General features: G+C 47.0%; 2 protein-coding genes across 2 annotated transcripts in view; one reads left to right on the forward strand and one right to left on the reverse strand.

Moving 5' to 3' along the window:
• Positions 1-10,684, reverse strand: LOC100619574 (uncharacterized). Its single transcript, XM_056806273.1, has 3 exons — positions 10,609-10,684; positions 7,336-7,628; positions 1-134 (listed from the first exon to the last, which is right to left on the reverse strand). Exons 1-3 carry the CDS (start codon positions 10,682-10,684, stop codon positions 57-59), a joined length of 447 nt encoding a protein of 148 aa, XP_056662251.1. The 3' UTR covers positions 1-56.
• NT5DC2 (5'-nucleotidase domain containing 2) overlaps positions 9,946-21,857 on the forward strand; it is a 23,782-nt gene continuing 11,870 nt past the window's right edge. The window contains exons 1-5 of the mRNA XM_007500498.3: positions 9,946-11,091; positions 15,627-15,811; positions 16,118-16,192; positions 18,806-18,861; positions 20,005-20,098. Of these exons, the coding sequence (XP_007500560.1) occupies positions 10,683-11,091; positions 15,627-15,811; positions 16,118-16,192; positions 18,806-18,861; positions 20,005-20,098 (819 nt within the window). The 5' untranslated portion in view covers positions 9,946-10,682. The remainder of the gene's footprint in view (positions 11,092-15,626; positions 15,812-16,117; positions 16,193-18,805; positions 18,862-20,004; positions 20,099-21,857) is intronic.

The raw sequence follows: 21,857 nt of genomic DNA on the forward strand, positions 1-21,857 counted from the left end.
TTCACAGTCATTAAAGTAAGTTCGGGCTACTTAATTTGTTGAGAATGAAGGCTCCGTCACTTGGGTTTCTTACGATTCCTCCTCCAGCTTTCTCTGGTACTGTCTCTCTGACTCTTTTCTTCGATATACGTCATCTGAGAAAAATAAAAGTCTGGTTATTCTTCTGAAAGAAAACTGAGAAGGTAAAAAATGCGTAAAGCTCACAAGAGTTCAAAGTTCACGTTCACAGGGCCCACTAGTAGAAAACTTACTCTTAATGGGGGTTTGCATTACACCGTGAGTGTTCAAAGAGAAGGAGAACAACAGCATCTATAAAGTGCTCCATAATATGACACCAAACACAGGTTCCATTACAATGGAAAGGAACGGGAAATGAATTGGGCCTGGAAGATTATGCTTCAACTGGACCCTAAAGAATGGGTAAGATTTGGGGGCTGTTGGGTGGAGACAGGAAGTCCTGAATTCTAATCTGACCTCAAACATGTTCTAGCTGCATGACCCTGGGTACGTCACCTAACCCCAACGGCCTAGCCCTTACCACTCTCATGCCTCAGAACAGATACTGAGCACCAATTCCCAAACAGAACATAAGGATTTTTTTAATGGAAAAGATTTGCATAAGCATTTGGAAGTAAAAGAGCTTCTGAGAGAGGGAAATAGCGTCTTCTGCAGAATCATGGAGCAGTCCTGTGAGCGTTCCCCAACTAATGTTGTCCGGGGCTTTTTCTTTCTCAGAACCTTGTCTCTTGGCGATCCCAATCCTCATGGGTTGAACTGTTGTTATCTCTAAGCATATATCTAACCTGGGTCTCTATCTCCAATAAGCATCTAAACCTCAAAGCATCAAAAAGGGAACTCATTAATCACCTCCAACTCTCAAAAAAACCACCCATCATCCAAATTTCTCTTTGATAAGCACCGATCCTTCCCTCTCCCTCATCCCTACATCCAATCATCGGCCAAGTTTGTTGATACCTCCCCAGTATCTCTAGCCTTCCTGGTCTAAATGGACTCCAATGTTTCCCCTCTTCAGTCCATCCTCCATACTGCTGCCAAAATAACCATCTGATCACGTCATTCCCCTGCCCAAGAAACATCAAGAGCTTTCTGTGGTCTCCCGAATACGATTCAGACTTCTCAGCCCAGTGTTTAAAGTAGCCTATTTTTCTATGTTTAACATACTTTACGACCCTCCATTCCTTCTAGCCAAAGTGGCCTGTTTGGGGTTGCCCAAACTCGGAAGTCTAACTCCCACCTCCATGCCTTTGCCTTGGCTTCCCCCATCCCTGGAATGTGTCCCCTCTCTAGGTCCACCTCTTAGCTTCTTCCAAGGTTCAGCCTCAGGCCTCCTTTCCTGACTGCTTGTTAATGATGACTCCTCAAATCATGTATATACTTAATGGTTTTATGCATTCCATTCTCCCAGTAGAATGTAAGCTCTTTGAGAGCAAGGTCTGCTTTATTCTTGTCTCATGTTTGTCGCACTTAGAACAGCGTTGGGAACCCAAAAGGCACTTAATAAATACTGACTGCCCAGAGGAAGCAAGGAGTTTGGCTTATTAGGTGGGCAGGGAGGCACCGGCCTAATAAGATCATGGGAACTGTGTAGTTGAACTGCAAAACCGTAATAATATGAAATGACGTTAGCATTAATCTACTTACAACAGGGCCCCACGGCCACAAATATCATGTACTATTCGAGAATTCTTTTTCTAGATTCATGCAAACACTTTTATAGACAAGGAGCAAAAAAAAAAAAATCAATTGAATGGAAGACAAGCAAGTTTTAAACCAGCTTAGAGCTAAGGCTTTGAACTTCAGAATGACTAAAATCCTATTAGGTTTGATTTTCAAACACAATGTTCTATTCCAGGGACTGCTGTACAGGCCTGGTGCTCTGAATTTTAAAAGGAAGGCCAGACCCCACAAGACATCTGTGCTGTCTCAGAGTCTCAACTATTCCAGGAACACTTTGTTTCTCTTTGGTTTGACTGACTACCATGCATACAACTAGGTTTGTTATCATGGCCTGTCAAGTGACAAATTATGAGCCACCCCAGAGCCCGATAATTCAGTAAGCACTTTATAAATGTGATGGATCTGACTTTGAATGCTAAAGCCAAAGACATGTCCCCAGTACCCATCTTTAGGCTCACTTACAGAAGGTCTCCTGGCCAACTCGGACTTTGATCATAAACCACTCCATTGCTCCTCCCAGAACAAAGAAGAAAGGAAGAAACCTATAGACACCAAAGCGCTGTTTTCCAGGTACCCTCAGCAGAAGTCGCTTCACTTGTTTCCTTGTGAACATCTCCAAGGTGTCAGCCAGACTTCGTGGGAAATAAACTGAAACTACAGATGGAAAGCAAGATGTTGTGCAGCTCTTCCAATAGCCTCTGCTTCTATTTATTTCAGCTTAAAAAAAATTTTAGACCCTCACCTTCTGTCTTAGAGCCAATACTGTGTGTTAGTTCCAAGGCAGAAGAGTGGTAAGGGCTGGGCAATGGGGGGACCAAGTGACTTGCCCAGGGTCACCCAGCTGGGAAGTGTCTGAACCCAGGACCTCTCATTTCTGGCTCTCAATCCACTGAGCCACCCAGCTGTCCCTTTTACTTTTAATTTACAAGGAAGCTCATTGATTCTGCCATATGGCTTTTAAATACTAACTCCCTCCCTAGAGCTTTCATGTTTATAAAACACTTTCCAAGTCCCAGGAGGTTCCCAGAGGCTGCATGAGGGAATAATCCCACAGCTCCTCAATGTCAAAAGAGCCAAAGACAGGACCCACATCTCCTGACCCCAAGGCCATCTGTGTATTGCTCTTTCTACAACACCAGAAGCCATTTCCTGAAACCAGAGCCTACTGTGGGGTGGTTGTTTTTTCACTAGCACCAAGACATCAATTTTCATTGAAGAAGTAGCAGAGTACTACAAAAAAAAGAGAGTCCTGCGGTATTCTGAACCAGTTCAGTCACATTCGAAGTATTCTGTTCAGTTCTGGGCACTATATTTTACAAAGGATATAAGGATGTGAAGTCAAAAGACAAAATTAGACTGTAATTAACTCTGTAACTAAGTAGCTATGTGACCATGGCAAAACCTCAACTTCTTTGGGCCTCCGTTTCTTCACTAACAATTTGGGGGTATTTTGTGATTTATAGCAATGTGTCATTAAGAATGTTAATATTTAAAAGATGCATGTTATTGTAGAAGAAATAATCAAAATAAAAGCAAAAACCATTAAATTGAAAAATACAATGTAAATGTTATCAGGAGAGTGGGCCATTCATGTGGCAGGAGCAAAGGATAATTAATGGGGATGGCCTGTTTGCCCCAGTATTACCCATGAAATGTGAAAAGATCTCAGGAACAGCTCTCAGTATGTTGAGATTTAGGAAAGCCAGAGGAAGACAGAGTATGAGAACATGTTTAGGTTGTGATGGGCATCATTAAAGGGTTTTTCCATAGATATAAGATTATAGATCCATCAAAGAATCTAAGTATATCTATATCTATATCTATATATATAAATCTCCATTGCCCTTTGAGTCACCTATAATATTGATTTTTCAGAATTGAACATTCAATGACTTGCAGCAACATGTCATTACAAAAAGAATAATAGGGTTAAAAGATAGATTTTAATCACAAATAACCAAACTGAAAACAAAAATCATTGAAATTAAAAATAAAACTAGAAGCTTTTTTTTTAAAGAAAAAAATTATAAAATAGACAAACTGTTAGTTAATATGGTAAAAGTAAAAAGAAGAAAATTAAATTGCCAAATCAAAAGTGAAAAAGGAAGATTCCTATGGGAGGGGTGGGGGGAGGGGAGGGAGGAATAGAAAATGATTTTTGTAACCAAGGAATAATGTTTGAAATTGACCAAATAAAAAAAAATAAACTTAAATAAAATTTAAAAAAGGGAAGATTCCTAATAAATTTAGAGGAATTAGAAGTTCGATGATATGCCAGCAACACTATTAAAAATAAAATGGATATCTACGAAAATATAAAATATAGGATACAGAGATAAAATAACCCAAACTCAGAAAAATAAATTACACAAGTCATTAAAAAACTTCCAAAATGAAAAAACAAACTAGAACTAGTTGAATTTACACATGAATTATATCAAACATTAAAAGAACAATCAATCCCAAGCTTACATGAACCGTTTTCAAAAATATAGAAAGAAAGCATCCTACAAGCTCCATCTATGACACAAATATAATTCTGATGCCTAATCTGGGAGCAAAAAAAGCAGAGAAAGAAAAATACAGACCAATCTCTCTAGTGTATAGCTATTGAGGGAAAAAAAAAGAGTAAAACATCAGCAACAAGGTTACAATGGTTAAAAAAATCAGATTTTATGACCAGAATGGACAAGCTATGAATGCAGAGTTAGTTCACCATTAGGAAGCCTTTAAGTATAATCAACTATGTGAAAAACAAAAAAACAGTAAAAATCCCATTTATATTAAAAATATTAAAAAGTATAGGAACAGGGAGCCAAATTGGCTCAAGTGGATAGAGACAGGCCTGGAGACACATCTGACCTCAGGCACTTCTTAGTTGTGTGACCTTGGGCAAGTCACTTAACCCTCATTTCCTAGCACTAACCACTCTTTTGCCTTGAAAATACATTACATAGTAATGATTCTAAGATGGAGGTATACAGGTTTACAAAAACAAAAAGATGAGTCTTCCTGACAGCAGGCCCAGAACTCTATCCCACTATGCCACCTAGCTGCCCCAGCAATGGTATCTGAATCTAATAGTATATTATTGTGCCCTAAGAAATGATGAAAGTAATAGATTGAGAGAATCTGGGAATACTTATATGAATTGTGGCAAAGTGATTAAAAAAGGAAAACAATTTGAAAGATATAAGAATTCTGATCCTGTGGGCAATCTACAACTCCAAAATAATAAAGAATGCTTCCTTCCTCTTAGCAGAGATGAGCAGCAGGTACAAAATGACATACATTTTCAAACACAACCAATGTGCAAATTTATTTTGCTTAACTATACTTATTTGGAACAAGGAAGGGAGTCAATGGGAATTGGGAGTGGAAGGGAAGGCAAGAAAGAGTGACAGAGATGAAAAAGAAAAAAGAACATCAATGAAACATTGTTAAAATACATAAAAGAAAACGAAAGGAAGTTGAGAAAAGGGCATAGATAAGCAAGGCAATGTTGGTATTATGTTGTTAAATGTTATGCATTTTTTAAAGAAACTTTTTATAATATTCACAATTTCATATACAATTCTCTTTTTCTGTTTTTCTTATGGTGTTGTTCATTTTTATTGATGGTTTTCAAGTTCATTTTTTTAAAATAAGATGGATTTTTATTTGGGGAAGAAGCTTGGGGTTACTGTGAAAATGAAGTATGATTTCCCAACTGCAATCCAGACTACTCTTTCCCTATTTGGGGAAGCAGCTTGGTATTGAGCTTGCAATCAAGAAAAGCCAAATTCAAACTGTGCTTCAAATACCTCTGGGCAAGTTGCTTAATCTGTTTCAGCTATCTCATCAGTATAACAAAGTTAACAGCATCTAACTATAGTGAGGGTCAAATGAGAAAAGCACTTTGCAAACTCCCATGTGAGCTTAATACAGTCTCAATTAACACAAGGCTCAGCTTACTGTACACACATCTGTGTACAGATATACCTTGTTTTATTGTGCTTGGATTTATTACATTTATTACAAACTGAAGGTCTGTGGCTCCACACACCTACATGAAGCAAGTCTTTCCATACCATTTTTCCAACAGCATATGTGTCACATATTATATGTTATGGTGGTATGTGATCAGTGATCTTTGATGTCACTATTGTAATTGTTCTGGGTCACCACTAACCCTGCCCATAAGAAGACAGTTAACTTAACAAATATGTGACCTGATTTTACCACTGACCACTTTTCCTCCCTCTCTAACCCTCTCCTTGGACGTCCCTATTCCCTGAGACACAAAATTGAAGAATATTGGATAAACTTAGTTGATAAGCAGCAGCAGAGTTTGAGAGGACTGACTCAAATTTTGAAAGAAGTTCTCCAAAGGATAAAATGTTATCAAACGGCAAAACTGCACAAGATCCACATCCAGAGAAAGAACTGTGGGAGTAGAAACACAGAAGAAAAACAACTGCTTGATCACATGGGTCGATGGGCCTAGTGCAAATATCAATAATATGAAAATAGGTCTTAATCAATGACACATGTAAAACCCAGTGGAAATGCTTGTTGGCTACCAGAGGGGGGTGGAAGGAGGGGAGGGAAAGAACATGAATCATGTAACCATGGGAAAAGATTCTAAGTTAATTAAATAAACATTAAAAACTGCATGAGAAATCTTTCATGAAGGAAGTCAATGGATGTAGCAAATGTGTTGTTGTCTTATTTTAAGAAATTGACATAGCCCCAACTTTCAGCAACTACCACCCTGTCAGTCAGCAGCCTAAAAGGCAAGATTCTCCATCTGCAAAAAATTTAGGATTGGCTGAAAGCTCAGATGGTAGTATTTTTTAGCAATAAAGTGTTTTTTAATTGAGGTATTTCTTTTTACTTAATACCATTGTATACTTACTAGACTATAGTATATAAGCATAACTTTCATATGCACTGGGAAACCAAAAAATTCACATGACTTGCTTTACTGCAGTTGTCAGAAATGAATCGTGCAGTCATCTCCAAAGTGTGCTTGTATACAATATGCAAACTGATCCCACTTAACGGGAATAATTTAATCCCCCTTTAGTGCTCTCATTATTTGCATTAGTACTGCATATTTCCACTAGGGTGGGACTAATTATCATATCCTCATTTCAGGGGGTTCATCATCCAGGACACAGCAGTACTAGGTCCTAAAATTTATTTTTAAATTTACTAAATTTTTAATTTAAAAATTACTAAATGGAGCCAAAGCAGAAGCCTAACCAAAATATACTCCAGGAAAGTTTGATTAGAAGGAAAATCCCAAGATAGGTTTGCATAGGACTGGGGGCATGGTTAATTTCAAAGACGTCACAGATACACTTTTAGCGGCTTCGTGAAAGAGGTGCCATCTGACTTAAGTCCTAAAGAAAAGAAAGATTCAAAGGGGCAACCCTGTGCATGTGAATGCCAGCACAAGGTGGGAAAGGAAAGGATGAGCCAGAGGAACGGGAAATGAATGAGCGGGTGCCTGGCTTGGCTGGGACCAGGTCTGAAGCAGCATGCTGAGGCCGAATTCGGGGGATGACCCCGTCAAGGACGCCGGGTTTCCAATACAGCGGAGGGGAAGTCACAAAAAGGAGCTCTTCAAAACCCGGCTCTGTCACCTCCTACCTGGGTGACCGCGGGCCGGTCATTTTTAACGTCTCTCGGCCTCAGTGTGCCACTCTGTAGGCTAAAGGAGTTAGACAGCCACTTGGTTAAAGGCTCTTCCAGCTCCGACCTTAGAGAGAAGCTGCTCCCCGCAGCGTGAAGCACCAAGGTGCCGGAGGAGATCGAAAGACAACACCGAGGCCCTGAGCCCGGAAGTGGTAGAGGAAGAGCCCGTCTACCTTCCCCGAGCGCTTCGCGGCACCAGCCAATCAAGAATCGGCGCGCGAGGTTCCCCAGGCCCTCGCTCCCAAGCCCTCACCTGGGCAAGAATGGCGAACAGCCCGCGTTAGCAGCGGCGGCCTGAGGTCTACAGGAATGACCTAGTCCACGCGGAGCATGCCGGGGAAAGTGGGCGTGGCCAGCAGACTGGTCCCAGGAGACGGAACGGAAGTTGGAAGCTGAGGGGAGGGAATTGAGGGAAAGGATTAGAGCAGGGGCGGGGTAAAGTGAGGCCAAAGTGGGAGAAGGAGCAGAGTTTATACGGGGAGAGGCTGGAGAAAGTGGCTGAGGAGCAGGGGGAGGAGATGAAGTAGGGGTAGGGCCGGGGGTACGGCAGACCTCGGTGTACAAAGAACTGGTCTAAAGTTAAGGGAAGGGCTAGAGAAAGGGTCGAGTTAAGGCACTGGAAGGGACCCGGCCGGGTATAGGGAAATGGGCGTGTCTAAAGCAAGAGAGAGGAGGGGCGAGATTTGGAAAGGTAGGAAGTCAATCAGTCTTCCAACGTTTATTAAACGCTGAAGTGCCTAGCACTGTGCTAATTGCTGAGTATACAGAGAATGGCAGGAGACAATTCCTGCCCTCCAAACACTCACCGTCTAGTAGGGAAGAACACATACAAACAGCTATGTCCATACAAGATTTACACAAGACAAATGGGAGGTCATCTCACAGGGGAGGCACTGCTACCTGAGAGTGGGGCTACCTGAGAAATCTTTGGCTTCAGTTGTGAGCAGAGCTTAGGACTCTTGGAAAAAATCATATAGCCTCGCCCCATCCCCCATTTTAAGAAGAGTAAAGCGAGATCCAGAGAAGATAAGTGAATTAATTAACCAAGTCCATGCTTGCGGTAAACGAGAGAGCCAGGATTTGAGCCCCATGTTCTACTACACATCTTCTCACCATTCCTCCGGAGCCCACCTTCGACCAACCATGGAACATTTGTTAAATGCCTAATATACATCGGGCACTGTGCTAGTATCCGGGATACAACGACAAAAATAAAAAAAATACAAACAAAAAATCAAAATAATAGTTTTAGTCTTTGAGGCTACTCTGAGCAAGTATACAAGACAGAAGATGGGGGGGAGGGAGGTGGCAAGCAATTGGAAGGGTTAAGAAGGTCTTCGTGTAAGTAGTGCTTGAGTTGGAAGCTTGAGTTAAGGAGTATATTCCAGAATGCAGGTTAGTCAGTGCAAAGGTATAGAGTCCAGAAACGGAGGTATGAAGAAGAGTAAGAATGAGAGTGAGAAGCAGTTGGGTGTAAAGAAAATACAGCTTGAGTTAAGGAGTATATTCCAGAATGCAGGTTAGTCAATGCAAAGGTATAGAGTCCAGAAATGGAGGTATGAAGAAGAGTAAGAATGAGAGTGAGAGGCAGTTGGGTGTAAAGAAAATCATGTCACAGAAGACCTGGATTCGTTTCCAGGGTTTAACACTTATAGCTGTGTGATTTTGGCTTAAAAGAGTTTAACCTCTCTTGCCACTGCTCTTTGATTGGAAAATGGTGAGCACCCCAAATACCTAAGGGGATCACTGTGGGGAAAGCACCTTTGGAAATCTTTTAAAGCCAGTGGAAGAGCAATCTTGTAGGAATTCTGAGGTCTGGGCAGGTTGTGAGCCACTTTGGAGTAGTGGAAAGCTCACTAGGACAATAGATCAGGACATCTGGATTCTGGTCTCCGATCTGCCATCAATTTTCTGTGTCATCTTCGACTTTTTCCTGTCTTGGAGCCTTTAGTTTCCCAATCAATCTGTTTGATCCTAGTGTGATTAAATCACTTCAGCCTGTAGTTGCATGCAGGAGAAAAGTGAGCCTGAGAGGCATTCTTTTTCCAGGTTTTTCTATCACCCTTTTCCCAGAGCTACAGACCTATAGAAAGGCCATTTCTGGGACTGGTGAAACTGGCAAAATAATCTCAGAGATGAAGTTTGAGAACAAGAAACTAAATACTAATCCGTGTGCCTTCAAGGGCTTCAAGAGCTCTCATAGCAATACCCTTCACAAAGTAAGCAACATAAATCTCTTATTTCTGTGCTTGTTTACTCAGCTCTCTCATTCCTTTGCTTGTGTGCCTTTGCATATGTTCCCCAGTGCAAAGTGTTTGGTGCACACCCAAGGGCATATGCCCCTAGCAGCCAGGAATCGTGTATCGAATTCCCAATGTTTTTATTGCCAGGCATCCGGTGCAGCATCACAAATGCTTTTGATGGGGATGTTTTGAATGAACCGTGCCCAACATAGTCCCGCAGAGGCAGAGCAAAGAAAAGGCACATCAAAGTGACTTGAGAATACTTAAAAGGAACATAAATAAATGGAGACTAATAGAATTCCTGGTCAGGGTTTAAAAACAAAACTGGTCAGTGAAGTCAGGGTTCATGCTAGAAAGGAGCTCTGATGGAGAAGGCATAGGAGAAGGCATAGTAAGCCCCATATACATGGTATTATTTTTAGACCTCATCCATACTAACAAACCAACTTCTGAGCGATCTAACAGACGCTTGCAAAGCATCGGACCAAGGAAAGCCTGGAACGGACGGAGCCTTCTGCAAGGGAAGATGAGGGTGGACTAAGTCTAAAAGCCCTGGAGACAGACTCAGCTTCCTCTGCGTTCTCGGACACGTATCACAGGCACTTCGTGGATGTTTGTCGAACGGAACCGAATTGAATTCCTCCTGTAGGATGCCGTGACCTTGCTGCTGCGAAGTAGCTTGAAGTCGTCCAGGGGGGGAGGGAAGGTGAGTTAAGCAGCTGCTGTGAGGATCTGCTCAGTTCCATTCAACAAGTTTCCTGAACGCCTATTGTGTCCCCAGCTCGGTGGGAGAGCTCAGGGCCGTGGCTCCCTCGGGTGAAGCATTCCGCTGGCCAGCCAGGGCGGTGCGGGAACACTCGCTCCGGGTCCGGCTGCTGGTATCCGGTCCCCGCCGCCGGTCTAGTCCACTCCCCCTTTCCTGTCCCCAATGGGAGGGGGCCTTGGACTGAGAAAGGATCGCAGCCCCTCCCCAGCAGTCCCGCACCTGGCCTGGAGCTCCGGCCATTGGCTGACTGGAAGGCCGGCACTGCAGCCATTGGCTGTCGGCGCGAAGACAACATGCGGCCGCGGCGGACCACAGCACATCTGGTGGGGCTGAGGCCGGAGCCAGAGCAGGCGCTTGGCCGGGAAGCGGGTCAGTGGGCAGAAGGAATGGCAGGCGCAGGACTGCGGGCGGCAGGGTGCCGCTGGTTACGGCTCCGAGGAGACGATGTCCCCGGCTGGCAGCGAGCGGCGGCTGCTTCCTCTTGCCAGGGTTGCGGTCCCTCGATCCCCAGCCCCTCCTGTGCAGGCTCCACCAGCCCCAGCGCCCACTGTCCAGGGGCCAACTGTCCCGGCGCCAGCGCCTCCTGCTTCTCCCCTGACGGGGTTGCCCCGCGCAGCGCCGGCCCAAGCCCCGCCGCCCAGTCTTCCGAGCCCAGCGCCTACCTGTGGTCTAGGTACCGGGAGATGAGGAAGCTGGTGCACGGTAAGAGTAGGGATAGGCAGAGTTTGGGAGGGCAGAGGGACAGACTGCACTGGATCGAGAGGCAGGGAACCTACTGCCAGGATTCTCTGGGTGGTCTTGGGCAAATCTCTTTGCGCCTCAGTTTCCTCACCTGAAAAACGAGGGGATTGGATTGATATGGCTTTTGAAGGTCCCTTTCAAAGATGACATAGGTCACAAAGCATCCCTAGGGGAAGAGGCTTTGGCAGCTACCTTGGAGAAGATGAAGAACGTGGTTGGGTCTCCTTGGTCCACTTACAGGGGAGTACGTGCTCAGTACAGTCAGAGTAGGCTTGGGTTGGGCACAGGACTCCCTGCCCTCCCACTAGTCTAAGTCCCAGGCCCAGCACACATGTGGTACTCAGATCTCCAAGTGATCACAACCTCCCCACAGAAAGCTTCCTTAAGGTCCATCAGGGGCAGAAGACTATGGTGAGATCCATTCTCTTTCTTGTCCCTCCACTCCCACTCCCCACCTCACCTTAAAAGAAAGGGGGTGGAGGGGAGCCTATTCTTGATCCCTTCAGGAGTTCTCTGGCCACCTTCCTAGGGTCTGGAGAAATACAGGACTGCACACAAATTTTCCATTGGAGATCCTGATGGGATCAACTAAACCTGGAGGATTAATGGCTAAGGTATGAAAGTATTCTCATCCCCAGGTAGTATAGCCTGGCTGCTCTTTCAGGCAGGTCCACACATTATTTTGATTTTTTGTTTAGTCATCGAATTTTTGCAAACCTCTTTCCAATCTTATATATAATCTCGTTATCTCCCTCAGAAACTTCTTGTGTATCCTTTGTAGAAATTGGGTGATGGTGAAGATCAGAACCCCTTCAATAAGCATACCTAGATTTAATTTTGTTTTAAAATAAGAATTGGCTCTTACCACTTACAAGTTAATTTGAAATTTGCTCTTGGTTTTCTGATACACTAATTGGCATAATGTCATCCTGAAACTAAGCTGCTACTGAGAACAATAACTTTAAACATGGGTTGGATTTTTTCTTTAATTTAGGATTATACTCCTAATCTGGAGCATAATCAAGTTTCTACTTACTTGACTGAAATCAATCAACTATTCTCCCTCCCAGATTTGCCCTAAATTCTCTCACCAAACTATCTAATAGCTATCTAGAATATGTTTGGGGATTAAAAGAATTGACAGATATCTGCAAGACATTTTAGGAAGCTGATGTCAGAATGAGGCCTGTGTCTAGAGGTTGACATACTATTGAATAAAGAAAGAAGCTGCTACCGGAGTCTGAAGGGGAGCTGACCCTAGTTCTGGACCTGGGATAACTTAATTTGGTGACCTAGAATGGAGACTGAGGCTGACTGATTAAATATTATCCATCTAAGGCATTCAGAGATGTAAACGTTGCACCCTTCCCTATTATTAGTGCCTGATTCCTAGAGCAGAACTCTTCCAACGGTCCCCTTTAGATCCAAGCAGTCAGTGTAACCTATGTCCACCCCGTGAAAGACTATTCATGTGACTTTGGGTTATCTCTAGGATAATTTCTTTATCCCAGTCTTGCCCATTTTCCTATGCGATTCAATTCAGCATCTAAATGTACAAGACACTGTTCTAGGGCTGGGGTTACAAAGACAAAAAACAGAAATCTCCAGAGGAGAGGGAGTACTATATGAACGCAGATAAGCAAATAATGCAAAATAATTTGAGGAAGGAGAAAGCATTACTACCTAGTAGACGAGGGAAGCCTTTGAGGAGGAGATGGCTCCTGAGTTTCACTTTGAAGGAAAATAAGGATTCCTAGGAGTGAAGATGGAGATGGAATACTGACCGTATCTCCCTCACAGGAGTAAGACTCCAATGAGAATTGAAAGTATTCTGAGAAGTATCAGATCCTTATAAGTAGGATTTCAGCCATTTGAACAGCTAAGGCTTTCACACTAAATTTGGTTTGGGGTTCCTGGAGAAAGGAGCATGATATGACTATATGAGACACTAAGGGTGCCCAGCCCAGTGGCCGTGCCAGCATAGGCAAGATTGGCATCCCATAGTACTATTCTGATCCTGGGTTGAAGCATTTCACGCCAGACCTTTTGAAGGTACAGCCAGGTAGGGTTTTTTGGATAAAGCTTCATGGACCTGCTAGAGGGGCCCAACACAACAACTGCGCTAGAGGGGGAGCAGGCTTTTGCCATCCAAGTTCATCCCAGTCAACATTGCTTCCCAATAACATATTGGGAATCCCAATTAAACCTCAAGTACTATAACATTGCTTGGGCAACTACACATGTATGTGAACACACATACACACTGACTTTAAATGTGGGTTAGCTTTGAAACTTATAATTGTTTCATTGAGTTTCTAGTTAACTCAAATCAACCAACTATTCTCCTCCCAGATTTGTCCTGTAGTCTCTCACCAAACTATCTAATAGCCACTTAGAATATGTCTGGGGGAAAAGAGAAATTATGGATATCTGCAAGACATTTTAGGCAGAATGAGGGTTGCGTCGGAGGCTGGCATTTGCCAACTGCTGAATATAGAGAAAAGCTGCTGCTGGAATCTGAGAGGGAGCTGAGCCTAGCTATTGACCTGAGATCATTTAATTTGGTGACCTAGGAGAGGCTAGGCTAAGACGGATCATATATAAATGCTGGGGTTTGGAGGGGAGGAGGGAGACAGAGTTCCTTTGTTTTAGCGAATTTTGTTTTTGAGGAACCAATTAAATATGTCGATGGGAAATGAGGTGGAGGGTCTGGTATGCCTATTCTGAGTTCTCTGTCTCAATAACTGTCTATGGTGTGTCAAATGATCTGAAGCTTTCTGGGGCTCAAAAACGTATTGTAAAGGAAATAAAGGTTTCCTGAGGAAAGGATGTCACCATCAGGCACTGAGGGCCTTAGGAGCAGCCCTGTTTCCTCCTTCTTCCCCCATTCTATACAATCTTCAAAAGATGTATAAATGTGTTGCAATCAGAACATCTCTATTTTTGACTCTTTAACTGCAAGATTTTGGGCAGGGTGGAGGGAGGCAGGGCAAAAAGGACTTTGGAAATTTTTTGTGCTTCTTCATGCCCTCAAGGATTTAGTGCTGAACACTGACAGCCCTTTTATCTTTAAAAGTTCAGGGACAGTGGACAGTCACATTTGAGTCAAACACAATAAAGGTGGCATAAACTTCTCAACTAGGCTTGAAGATGCCCAAGTCACACTTTTGAACCAAAACACGTCAGCTACTCTAGGCCAAAGTTAAGGTCTTATTTAGAAAAACACTTGCAGGTGTAGTTATCAATGCTGTATGATATAGGATCCCATAACTGAGTTCCTGGGATACCAGCGAATAGGAAAGCCATCTACTCTCAGGACTGACCCTACTTACGTTTTGCAGATTGTCTTATCTAAACGAACGCAAGAGGCAGGTCTTCTCTCTTGTCTCTCCTTCGCTTTCTATGGAAATTTGAATGGTAAATGAATGTATTAAAAAAGTATTTTAGTACTTACTGTATGCCACGCACTAAGCTGAGTAAGCCCTGGAAACTTGGCCTTATACATAGCCCTGCAACTGGGCTACAAATAACAAAAGACCCACTGCCAAGTAGCCAACAACTCCGGCTTTATAGGGACCGAGTCTTTGGTTAGCTCCCTCTGTGTCCTTGGACTCTAGGGGCTAAAGCTTCCCATAGTGCCCAGAAAGTGGGCCAGATTGCCATCATTTAAACTCAAGGAGAGATGGGAAGGACTGAGCAATAGCCCAGCAAAGCCAGGCAGCTCTCACACACACCTAACTGACTCAATTAGCAATGTTCTTGGCCAGTCTGGATACACGGAAATGTGATCAGCTTAGGGCTCTGGCTGGGAGGCTCTTAGAAGAAAATTGAATTAGAGGAGACTCTCTTGCAAGCCACTCACCTCCATCCATACTCTGGACGTCCTACCTGTTAATTGCCATTTCACCCCTGTCCCTGGGGGATCAGGGACGCCAGATGGGAGAGAGAGAAGCCCACACCCCAGGAAGACCAAACTTGAGCTGCAGAATAATGGCAACATTCAGAACCCTTCTGAGACATTTTAAAATCTTGGCTTCCTGGAGGTTGGAGAGAGGGAGATACAGAAAGTGGAAGAAGTGGTGGTTTGGAGCCAAACCTGTCCAAACCATGCCAGCAAAGCAAAGGGAGGCTGGGAAAGAGCCCCAGAGGCACTTGGATTTGGTCCCAACCTGGGAGAAAGTTAGTCACCTACTTTGTCCTGCTTACTGGGGAGAGGGAGGCCATTTGGGAGGCCACTCAGCATATTCTTTTTCTGAAGGCCAGAAAACAAGTAAGCCTGGCTCTCCTCTAGTCCATTAGTTTAGTCTCCACATCCATCTTAGAGGTGGAAAGAAAACGTATCCCATTCCTTGAAGGTGGGGAGAAATTAAATATTCTGTTTGTCTTTGGGGCAGGATTAAGAAGGGACTGAGTGAGGTTACTGACAGGTTTATAAGTTCCTGGAAAAGGCATTAAACATGGCTCCATCTGACACCTCGTTTCCTCCTTTCTTTCAGACCTCCTTCCTCCTGAAGTCTGTAATCTCCTTAACCCCAATGCCATCTATGCCAACAACGAGATCAGCCTGGGGGAGGTGGAGGTCTACGGCTTCGACTATGACTACACCTTAGCTCAGTACTCTGATCTGTTACACTCCATGATTTTCAACACTGCCAGAGAGATCCTCATCGAGCAATACAAGGTAAAACAGCGAGATTTCTCCCTCCTTCTCTCTTTTCCTCTCTGTCTTTCTATCTCTCTTTCTCAAGCCTGAGCTCGTGCGAGCTCCGGATCTCCCCTATCTGGTGGGCCCCTGCCTCTCTGCCCCTCTTTTTCCTGCATAATGGGGATCAGGATTGCCAAACAGCGCCTGCTCACCCCTTGCCTTTGCCTCCTGCCTCTTCCCCTGTGGTTACAGTGAGAGGGCACCGAGCCCCGTCACAGCCAGTTTGTGTTTCGCTGCTGCCTCAGATTCACACCGTGCCTGCTATCCCTCTCCCCCATACAGTACCCAGGAGAGATCAGAAAATACGATTACATCCCAGACTTCGCCATTCGAGGCCTACACTACGATGTGCAAAAGGTGAGTAAGAAGGAGTTATGCTTCTCCGGTGCGGTTCCGGAGAACGACGCTCGGCCCTGGGAGCCAAAAGAGACCCGAGTTCAGATCCCATCTCCGAAGCCGCTTGTTGTGTGACTAAGGGCAAGTTCTTTCATCTCTCTGGGGCTGGGTCTTCTCAGCTAGACGGTAAGAAGTCTACCTGTGCTATCCGCCTCCAAGGGTTGTTCCATCGCTCACATGAGACACAGTACAAAACTGAACATGAAATAGACACATGTCTATTCACAGAGTACATCTGTGTGTGTGTGTTCTCTTCCCCCATGCTCTCCTGACATCCTGCCAGTTCCGGGATTTGTCTGGGGCCTTGGTGGTGTCGATCTCAGAATAGAACGTGTAGGATGGCAAAGGGGGGTCTTATGGTCATTTTCCTGTCTGGAATCTGCCAGACCCTCCTGTTTTTTCTGTGTCATAGGAAGTGTTTTCATCCAGAGTCACCCTATGCACTGTTCTCCAGTCAGTGACAATGCCCCTGGGGAGCTGCCCTTGTAACCTGTCCATTGTCCCATTCTTTCGGCTCCAATGTGGCCCGAGCTGGGCTAGGATAGAGCACCAGGAAGTTTTTGTTTTTGTTTTCAGGGACAGCTAAATGTTGGTCATAGGCCTCAAGGTCTTCTCTGGAAATCAGACCCCAGAAATTCCAGGAGAACAGAGAGTTTCCAAAGCCACCCAGGGCCCTAGGGAGGAGTTCTTCTCCCTCTCCCCACGGGAGCTCACTGGTCCCCCCTCTCAGCACCACAGCCTCAAGCTCCCTCCGTGTCTGTGTAGCAGAGGAAGCAGCCTGGTACTGAGATGTGCCCTCTCCTGGGCTCGTTCCAGAGCAAGGAAGAGCAGGGAAGCACTTGGTTGTGGGACTTGGGTCATCTCAATATTTAGCCCAGAGAAGGGTAGAGGAGAGAAAGAAAAATGTGGGGGCAGCAAGGCTAGAAAGAAATAAAGGAGTGTACTATAAGGGGGTGAATATGTTGGCATTTCATGGCATTGGAAGTGACTTGGACCCTGAGGATTGATGTTTGTTTGTTTGTATGGTTTTTTAATCCCTACCTTCTGTCTTAAAATCAATACTGTGTATTAGTTACAAGGTAGAAAAGTGGCAAGAGCTAGGCAGTGGGGGTCAAGTGACTTGCCCAGGGTCACACAGCCAGGTAGTGTCTGAGGCCAGATTTGAACCCAGGACCTCCCAACTTTGGGTCTGGCCCTCAATCCACTGGGCTGCCTAGCTACTCCTGGGATTAAATTTTATTGGAAAGACAACAATCTCCTATATGAACACCTCTTTGCTTTGCTAAAGCCTGGATTTCATTGGGGCAGGCATCCCTCCATGCCTCCTTTTCCTTTGTAATTCTCACTCATTTTCTTCTCCCGAGGATCTAGCAGTTTACATATTATTATTTTCTCATTAAAATGTAGGCATGGGGCATCAAGGTGGCTCAATGGATGGAGAGTCAGGCCTAGAGATGGGAGGTCCTGGATTCAAATCTGGCATCAGATACTTCTCAGCTGTGTGACCCTGGGCAAGTCACTTGACCCCCATTGCCTAGCCCTTACCACTCTTCTGCCTTGGAACGAATACAGTAGTGATTCTAAGGCAGAAAGGAAGGGTTTAGGGTGGTGGTTGTTTTTGAACAAAAACCATGGGCATACTCACCCACCAGGTGGATTTTCTAATCATTGTTTGAAGGGTCCACAGAGCAGTTCAATAGATACTCTCCCCGGTAAGAGGAGCACTAGACCAAAAGCTGAGGGACCTCACGTGCTTCCTGCCCCAGGAGCTTCCTCGTTCCCTCCATCCGTGAGCCCTTGCTAAGTGCCTACCAGGTGCCGGGCCTTGAGGGTCCGCAGCCAAAATCAGAGCATCTCTTCCCTCTGCAAGTGGGCCGTCCATGAATCCGTGTGCCACAATCTGCTGAAATGCTCTTGGAGAGAGGAGGGGAGGCATCTCTAGAATCTGGGGGTGCGGAAAGACTTCAAGAAAAAGGGGGCGCCCGAGGCCGACTCTAGGGAACGAGGGAGGCCAAGAGGCAGCAGGAGGCTGGGCGTTCTGGGCATGGAGAGGAGGAGGAGCGCGATGTGTTCAGAGCAGCCCAAAGGCCAGTTTGGGGGACGGCAGGATGTGGGAAGGAGAAGAATGTATACCCATGCTCAGGCCGGGTCGGGCTTTGGACGTCCCTGTTGGACACCGAGGAGCTGCTGAGTGGCCTTCAGTGCTCTCGGGGGGGGAGGGAGGGGAGCCTCTGCTGCAGTGTCCCCGCTCTGGCCTAGGGCTCTTCTTCAGCTCCTCTCCAGGATTCCTCTCCAGCTGTCCCACAGGGCCCTTCTTGGGGGGATGGGCCTTCCCTGAGAGCACGTGTCTCCCCGAAGTCAGAGGCCTGCGAGGGCTCCCCGTCTGTTCCTCCCTTTTCCTCAGAGAGCCCCCCACCTCCCCGGGCAGGAGAGGCTCTTCAAAGGGATGTGGAGGGCCCAGGAGTGACCTGAAAGGGAGTCGTTGGGGACTTTAACAAAGGGCCGGGCTGTTAAAAATAAACTCCCCGCTCCGCGGCGGCCCCTGATTGCCGTGTGCGCCTCTTCCTCGGCCAGAGTCTCCTGATGAAGATCGACGCTTTCCATTACGTCCAATTGGGAACAGCCTACAGGTCAGTCGGAGAGGTCCCGTTCTCAGGCTTGACGCACTCTCCTCCGGGGCTTACCCTGGCTGGAGCCTCGGTCCTTGCCTTTGGGGAAGGCTCCTAGGAGCAGAGGACTCGGGGGGGGGGGGGGGGGGGGGCGCTGTGACCCCCAGGCTTAGGGTCGATGACACAGTGTGGCTCGATGGCCAAGTGGACAGAGCACCGGGTCAAGGCGGGAGGACGAGGTTCAGATTTGGCCTCAGACTTGTCCTAGCCGTGTGACCCTGGGCAAGTCACGTCTCCCTTCTACAAGACGTGAGGGTTAAACCCCACCCCCGCTGTCTGTTTCATAGTCTGTCCTCCACAGCCAGACCCATTTTCTTTCTAATTCTTGGCCCCAGCCTGGGCCCAGCCTGGCCTGGGTTTCCACACCGGCCTCCTCCGCGGGACGCTTCCCCCAGGGAGCTTCCTTCTCTGGCTAAAGGAAGGCCGAGGAGAGGAAGCTCGAGCCCTGGGCGGCCTTCCTGCTCAGGAACCGGCCAGCCTGGCCCGTGTTGCATGAGGCGGCCATAGAAGGCCTGTGCCTGTGGCAGAATAGCATCCGATTTTCTCAATGTAGCCACTGGTCTTTTTGACTTTAACTCGCACCTTCCATCTTATACTGTGTATTGATTCTGAGGCAGACGAGTGGTGAAATCGAGGCGAGGGGGACTAAGTGACTTGCCCAGGGATACACCGCCAGGAAGTGTCCGGCTTTACAATTGAACCCAAGACCCGTCTCTCTATCCTCTGACCCACCTAGCTGCCCCCATCAATCGGTGTTGCTCATTTTTTCCTTTTTTTTCAAACCTTGACCTTCTGTCTTAGAATCAATGCTGTGTATTGAAAAGGACAGAAAAGGAGATGGGGCTAGGCCGTGGGGGTTAAGTGACTTGCCCAGGGTCACACAGCTAAGAAGTATCTGAAGGTTAGATTTGAACCCAGGACCTGGCTTTCAATCCACTGAGCCACCCAGCGGCCTCCTTATTTTTCTTATAATAATAATAATAATAATGTTTGCAATAAGGGAGGGAGCTCTGAGAGGAAGAGAGGGAAAGCTACAGGGGGGAGTTTTTAGCCATGCCAAACAATACAAACCTATCTTAAAAAGAGAACGCCTTTTTTCCTCAGGGGTCTCCGGCCCGTTCCTGATGAAGAGGTGATTGACTTGTACGGGGGAACCCAGCACATCCCACTCTACCAGATGAGTGACTTCTACGGCAAGGTACTCCCTGGGGTCACCTGGGAGCCAACGTCCCGGGCTCAGAAAACTGCTTTGTACAGACAGAGGGACAGCTTTTTTTTGTTTGTTTTTAAACCCTCCCCTTCCATCTTGGAGTCAATGCTGTGTATTGGTTCCAAGGCAGAAGAGTGGTAAGGGCTAGGCAATGGGGGTCAAGTGACTTGCCCAGGGTCACACAGCTGGGAAGTGTCTGACGCCACATTTGAACCCAGGACCTCCCATCTCTAGGTCAGGCTCTCCATCCACTGAGCCACCCAGCTGCCCCCTGAGGGACAGCTTTTGCTGGACTAGAAAGCTCGGGTTGGGGCATGAAGTGACACGTGGAAAGCCATCTGGCAGGCCTTGCTGTCACCTCCAATTTCCGGACCCTGAAAAGTGTCTCTGCATTGGTTGGGGGGTGTCCACACTAAGCCCCAGAACAGGAGGGGGGGGGGCTGTCTAAGTACAATGACTGAGAAGAAAGTTCTTGTTGGGTCTGAGAAAAAAATATCCAGGCCCTTCCCCCCATCCGAGATGCGGGCTCGCCTCTGGCCCCAAGGAGGCCCCTTGGTTTCTGGTTTTGTTTTCCGGGCAGTCCTGGTGCTGGAGTCTGGGGGCTTCCCACAGGCACAGGATCAGGTCTTTCTGCCTTCTGTTGGGGAGGACGGCTTTGTGGGTAAACACCCAAACTGGGGATGGGGGCGCCCAATAATGCGGAGGCTGGGCTCTCCCCAGCCTGGCTAATACAAGTCCTGGGGAGCTTAGAACATTTGGGGAAACCAAGGCAGGGCCTTGTAAGCTCGGAGGGACCCCTGCCCCCTAGAGCCGCCCTCAGCCCCTACCCGGGCAGCCTGGGAAGCAGGCGCCGTCTCCCTGCCTACCACCCCCACCCCGGCCCCAACAGCTGCCTCCCCCGGGCAAACCCCTCCTGGGCTTTCTGTGGGCCCGAGAAGGAAGGCTGCTTCCTGCTAGAGCTCTGGTCCCCGCACCAGGAGGCGGCTTGGTTCCTCCGTCACTAATACTGAGCTCCTTCGGAATGGCACGAAATGCCAAATAGTTGGCAGCATTAGTCCTTCCTGTGGCCCGGCGAGCAAGTCCCCGCAGCCTCGCACCCTGCCACCCCCGCGAGAGCCTGGCGGCCGTCTCGGCCTCTCTGGCGCTGGCGCTGCCCCCCATCGGGCCCAGCTGGGCCGGCCGCCTAGAGAAGGGGCGCCTCCAGAGGACGGGCCACGTCGCGGGGCCTGGTAGAGCCTGGCGGCCGTCTCGGCCTCTCTGGCGCTGGCGCTGCCTCCTCGCTCGGCCCCATCGGGCCCAGCTGGGCCGGCCACCTAGAGAAGGGGCGCCTCCAGAGGACGGGACACGTTGCGGGGCCTGATAGAGCCTGGACTCAGAAAAGGGGCATGCCTGCCCCGGGCCGACCAGAGCCTGGTTTGGACCTCCATCCCTTCCTCTTCTGTCAGCTCCCCACAGAGCTCCCCAGGCCTGGACTCTTCCTGGTCTGGCTTCTTCCAGCCCCTGCCAGGGTCCGGCCCAAGCATTTATTCACCATTTATCATTGTGTGTTTGTTGTCACACCCTTCCCTCCCACCTGAGTATCCAGGGCGCCAAGGCAAAAGGGCCGAAGGGAAGATCTTTTTTCCCTAGTAAGGCCCTTCCTCACCTTCGGGAATCAATGCTGCCTCTTGGTTCTAAGGCAGAAGAGCAGTAAGGGCAGGGCCGTGGGGGTGAAGTGACTTGCCCAGGGTCACACAGCCAGGAAGGG

The sequence above is a fragment of the Monodelphis domestica genome, chromosome 7, assembly GCF_027887165.1.
Source record: "Monodelphis domestica isolate mMonDom1 chromosome 7, mMonDom1.pri, whole genome shotgun sequence".
Taxonomy (NCBI): Eukaryota; Metazoa; Chordata; class Mammalia; order Didelphimorphia; family Didelphidae; genus Monodelphis; species Monodelphis domestica.